This window comes from Rutilus rutilus (assembly GCF_951802725.1).
Source record: "Rutilus rutilus genome assembly, chromosome: 8".
Classification (NCBI taxonomy): Eukaryota; Metazoa; Chordata; class Actinopteri; order Cypriniformes; family Leuciscidae; genus Rutilus; species Rutilus rutilus.
The window spans coordinates 28,903,413-28,909,412 of record NC_140222.1 but is presented as its reverse complement, the minus strand read 5'-3'; the positions used below and the strand labels follow the sequence as shown (position 1 = coordinate 28,909,412).

The 6,000-nt window shown below is 39.6% G+C and overlaps 1 protein-coding gene across 1 annotated transcript in view; it reads left to right on the top strand.

Annotated features, from left to right (window-relative positions):
* Positions 1-3,576: 3,576 nt before the first annotated feature.
* Positions 3,577-6,000, top strand: part of ssbp4 (single stranded DNA binding protein 4) — a 68,746-nt gene continuing 66,322 nt past the window's right edge. The window contains exon 1 of the mRNA XM_084416786.1: positions 3,577-3,875. Coding sequence (XP_084272912.1) covers positions 3,820-3,875 — 56 coding nt within the window. The 5' untranslated portion in view covers positions 3,577-3,819. The remainder of the gene's footprint in view (positions 3,876-6,000) is intronic.

Below are 6,000 nucleotides of genomic sequence, written 5' to 3'. Positions count from 1 at the left end.
TGTTCAGTGTAAATTATGATAAAAATAAAGTGTTTTTGTCCTTTAATGCATGTAAATCTTTTGTGGGTGTTAAATCACAATTGAACTAAAATGAGGGAACAAATAAGAATGATTTAATAAGTCGTGGAAACAAATTCTTAATTCATGGCCACTATATATATTAGTTTTTATTTTATTTTAATATGTTCCTTGAGGTTCACTTATATGCGGAAAAACGATTATTTTCAACCTTCATTCATTTCATGACCCTCTGTGTGAAATGATCTGTTTTTAAGGTGCGGCTCCTTTAAAGGAACACTCCACCGTTTTTTGAAATAGGGCTTATTCACCGTCTTTCCTACATTTAGATAGGTGGGCAAACGCATTTTTGTCTCAGTGCATGCATTGTTTTAGTTTGGTAGCGCCGCCGATAGCTTAGCATAATGAATGGAATCCTTTGTTGCATGTCATGAGTAATGTCAAATTACTTCTTGTGGCCTGCGTATTCACAACGAGTACAAATAGCAATGCAGATTAAGACTAGGCGATTTCCTAGGCAGATATTGATTTGGGACTATATTGGGGGGAAGCACAGGCGAAGCACTGCTACTTGGGCGCAGAGATATCACACAACACCTGAAATCCCCCAACTTCCGTCAACATACCAGCGTGAATAGTAGCCGGCTATTTTTCCTAAAGTAGACAGTGAATGGCGATGAACATGGCGGATTTTGTGAGAGACGAGGAGGGTGACTTCTCAGACAGTCAAGAGCCAGAACCATACCTCTATGAACCAGAGTTTTCAGAAGATGAGCTTCGTGCTTTGGAAATAGAACGACAGGAGGAGGAGGTTGCGATCGCTCAACAGCCTGAGGACGCGAGGATGAGAGTCAACACGAACTGGTGGTGAGTGTGATATCTCTGCGCCCAAGTAGCAGTGCTTCGCCTGTGCTTCACCCCAATATAGTCCCAAATCAATACCTGCCTAGGAAATCGCCTAGTCTTAATCTGCATTGCTATTTGTACTCGTTGTGAATACGCAGGCCACAAGAAGTAATTAGTTTTTTTTATTTGATTTTTTTAATCACTTTTACTCATGACATGCTAGCTGGCAACAAAGGATTCCATTCATTATGCTAAGCTAAGCTAGCGGTGGCACTTCCAAACTAAAACAATGCATGCACTGAGACAAAAATACGTTTGCCCAAAGGAGCCGCACCTTAAAAACAGATCATTTGCCCACCTTTCTAAATGTAGGAAAGACGGTGAATAAGCCCTATTTCAAAAAAACGGTGGAGTGTTCCTTTAAGGCTTGCTTCATCAGTTGGCCATTACACTGTGCCTCGTTTACAAAACAAAATGCTCAGAGCAAACATAAAATCCTCCGAAATGATCCGGGACGGCGTTAAAATATACCATTCACTTGTTTCCAATGCTGGGATCCTTCTGAAGTCTGTACAGAGACGCAAACGAACTGTTTTAACTGGAAATAAATTTCACTTTTCAATTTGTCCTGTTGTCGACAGACTCGAGTGCATTGGATTACGCCAGAAACTGGACGCACATCTGTATGCAGTGTAGACAGTGCCAATGATTATAATGGGTTCTATTTACTTTTGATGCAACGCATTTAATCAAATGTCAGCCGTTAAGCGACTGAATGCCAGTGGGCGGGGCCTATAGTGCAATGATGTATAACTATTCGTCAATGTCTTGCTCTGGAGGCAGTCAAATGCAAATATATTTGCTTGTGTGACTTTAAAGAAGACTTTTTAAGAAGTTTAAAGCTAAATTCCCTGCTTAACAACTATGACGTGTAAGAATTGAGGCCAAATTTAGGTGCACAAATCAACAATGGGTTTAAAAACACACACAAAAAAAAAACTCTATGGAGGTTTGAGCTGCTCAGGGAAAGCTAAATGTCTCTAAAGCACATCAGATAGAGATCCAGCTGTCATGACGAGACACTAAAGTAGTCTCTGCCGTGAGATGTTCCATAGCCTCATGGAAATCAAGTCTTTGGATGTGTCGGTTCTCATTTAATGTCATAATTTGAATATTTACAGTTAAATTTAAAAAATGGCGAAACCTCAGCTATCACGGACACCAAATGATAGCGACAGAATATTATCATACTTTATGCCTTGGTTCACCCGCTGATGTCATTACCCCAAGCATGCTCCTTCAGAAAATGAGACTTTATGAAGATGATAAAACAGAGAGGCATAACTTTCAGATGATGCATTTCATTCTTATTTGCTTTTTATTGAAAATGATTCACCAGTTGATTTGGCCACAATATCCTATGTATGCTCCTAAAATGTACAATATGCAGGATGTGCGAGCATTCAAACACACCTGCATTTTGACTCTTTCCATATGTTTGTAACCATTAAGCTTTATTATGAGTCCCAGAGCTAATTCTTAAGATGATATATAGTCTTTCTCCTCAATTCCATATATTTCCCCCCTAAAGCCCAAAATATACACAGTTTTTATGTGTACACTAGGGTATGTACAGTATACAGTGCATGTGATGAGAAGTACATTTCATATTCTTATGACGTAGGCGTAGCGTAAGTTTAGGTGATAAATGACGAACGCAGAAATTCAGCGGATAAAGCAAAACAAAATGCCGGTCACGAATCAGAAGTCTAAAACAATACGTTTTAAATAATTTTTTTGGACGAGTTCGATATAAGAGTAGAGAAGCGACGTCCTACGTCGGGTCAGAGGTCACTCTTCTGCCGGAACTTGACTCTCTCATGAACGTGCGTGCAGTCGTTGCCAGAAGCCAGTGATTATAATATGGATATTTTTCAGAAGGCGGAGTATGGATTACTTTAATGATGGATGGATGCGCTTTTTGGGGCTTCAAAAACTCGGGCACTATTCAATGCCATTATAAAGCTTGGAAGAGCCAGGATATTATTTAACTCCGATTGTGCTTGGCTGAAAGAAGAAAGTCATATACACCTAGGATGGCTTGAGGGTAAGTAAATTATGGGATAATTTTCATTTTAGGGTGAACTATTCCTTTAAGGCGGTCCAATCCACTTGCCAAAAAAACATCATCAGTGAAGAGATGTTGAGGCAAAAGGAAGTTAATTTAATTAAAGATTAGGATGGCAAATGAATTAAACAAAATAATGTACACGGATAAATAATTTATAATAAATACTTAAGAGTGATCAGTTTGTAGCCTATTTCATGGTGACTTTAAATATTATGTGTTGTCGTTTGTAGAACACACCAACAAACACGATCCAAAATCAGCCACAAAATGGATATCAGATAGCGAGGAATGTTAGTCATCTTGAAAATTTCAAACAGCATTCTATCTAAAATTGTCAAACAAACCTCAAGTTAAAATAATGGACATAACAATGCCTCAGATTCCCAATCTCGGAACACAAGCGTAAATTCTTACTTTCAAAACCTCAAAGTCATACACGAAGGCCCGAGGCAATGTTAGCGTCTTTTCCATTTCAGCCCCTGTGCCAAGTAAACACGGGAAAAGTGTGCGTTCCCCTTTAAGAGGCCCCCACCTCTCCTGGCGCAGCGGGAGGCAGAACACATTCCTGGAACAGCGCGCGAGAGAGAAAAAAATCACCAGCGACCTGTTTCAAGTCCCCCCAATAGAAACTGTGCCTGATTTGTGGCCAATGTTGGAGATGTAAAAAAAAAAAAAAAAAAAAAAAAGGGAGAGAAGAGGAGGAGGAGGAGGAGGTGGGGGAGAGGGAAAACACTAAAGGGGGTAGCTATGGAGATAGAACGTTTTCCTGGCTGCTTTCTTTGACAGGTGTTGAGTGGGGTAAAAGTCTTAAAACAGAATCCAGCATGTACGCCAAAGGTAAAGGAGCTGTCGTCCCTTCTGATAGTCAAGCGAGAGAAAAGTAAGTGAATTGCGCGCGCTTTAAAGAGTCTCGCTTTGCTTATTGCGGACTCGGAACTTTCTAAAACTGTACGTACTATTGTTTGAAGGTGTATTTAGTGTGAATTTGCTCTCTGGAGTGATATTCCCTGGATCTTTCTAACTTTATAGCTGGTTGTGGCACTTTAATGGTTTTAGGTGTCCATGCATTTCGATTTTATTTAAGTTTGGTTGCGCACGTGAACGCTTGAACTGTCCAATGCATCCAATCTGAGTGATGTTGCATGCTTCCATCTCTCATTTTGAGCCTTGTGCATCTTTTGCATCAACATTAGTTGCCGTGCATCTGTTGTTTATGAGTTCAATTGGTGGATAAATACATCCGAGTGTTTTTCTCGTGAATTTCAGACAAAGTTTTGGAGATGTTTAGTACGCGATCGTGTTTGGTTTGAACTCAATGTTATTTTTATCTCATCACGTTTTCCTTTGCGTTTTAAAGCTGACTGATAAGATATTTGAGCAATTCTAACATTTGTTTTGCTACATGTAACACCGACGCGTGCATATCCCCTGATTATTTTTTAATATTTAGTGTTTTGTTGAAGGGTAAAGCACCGGCTGCTTATGAAAACTCGTGTTGCTTCAAGTTTTGGTGACTTTTCCACACTGCATAGTGTAATATTTTATGGCACTACATCACCATGTGATCTTTCCACTGTTGTGTACAATCTGTTACCATAGAAACAACCTTACAAACCTTAAATGTAATAAAGTCTTGTAAAAGTGACCTATAATATTCATAAATCTGTCATGTGGGGGTCATAGGCTACTGTGTCAGACTTGGAGACTGCAATAGTATGTGAGGAGTCTGAGATGATTTTCAGCTGTTGTGGACCTATAACACACTTAAGGGAATATTATAAGGTTAAACTGCATGAACGGACTGTGAATGTGATGTACAGGAGATCAGCATCCTTTTGTGAAGGCGAGAGAAGTTGCTAACAAGACCATCTTTGTATGGAAATTCTGAGGGAAAGTGTAATAGGTGAGGTTTTTCACTCATGTCTGGAGTCATTTCATCATTCAGATGTTGCTTTACACTTTAAGAATGCTCATCTCAATGTTATGTTGTAGTTTTTGCGTGAAAAGTTTGCGTTGTCCCTTGCAGAGTCCTTTACAATGTGTTCTCTTTCCAAGAAACTTTCACTTAGCCTGACATTTTCATTTCGTCTCTTATAATAATGAATGGGAAGTTTTATGGGTCCATCATTCAGGTTTAGTTGTAAGGATGTGGACGGCTCCTCAAGTGTTGGTGCCACGGTCGCTGCATTAACACTGCAGGTTACTTTTTCTCGTGCTGTATTAACAAATGTGGTGTTGTGACCACACAGGCTTTGTTTAGTCAAATTTGTCGGCACTAGTCAAGCAAAGGCTCCATTAACCTCAAGGAACTGGTTTCATAGTCAGCTTAGGATTTTAAGATGGACCAATGAAGTTTAAACATCATCCACTGGCAAGTTTGCATGGAAAAAGTGCACTATGAGGGTTCTACGAATCAGTAATGTCAAGTTTATTGCGTCATTCTTGACTTTAATTAGTTTCAAACCGATATCTATGCTCTGGTTCATCAAAGTTTAGTGTGCACGGCTCAGGTTCGGAAGATTCGATTAGATTTCACAAATGAGCTGGAATGCCACAAGAAATTGCGCATTGTGTTTTTTGGAGTGGAAATTAATGAAAACAGATTCTGGTCTGGGTCTCCATCTCTTATTTTCCCCCAACATCTTGAGCACTTCTCTGGGTTCCCTGAGTTTATTGGTGTGTCTAAGAGGCAGCGAGTAGGTCTGAATGCATGGTTTTGATTTCATCCAGATGGTTCAGCCCCCTTCATAGAGGTGTTTTCAGCTACATATAAAGGGAATCAGGCATGCACACAGAAACAGGACGTTGTTCTTATGAAGAGCGTCTGATTTGCTCTGTTTTGGATAAACGTTGCTCTCAGACATAGATGAGAATCAATTAATTTTCCATCTTGGATAGCTGGATGTATGGCTTTTCAAGTTTACTTTGAAGAGAGATGTTCTCTGTAATTATTTCGGGGCATATTTAATGATCGCTCTCAGTTGTAACGCGGAAATGTCTGTTTT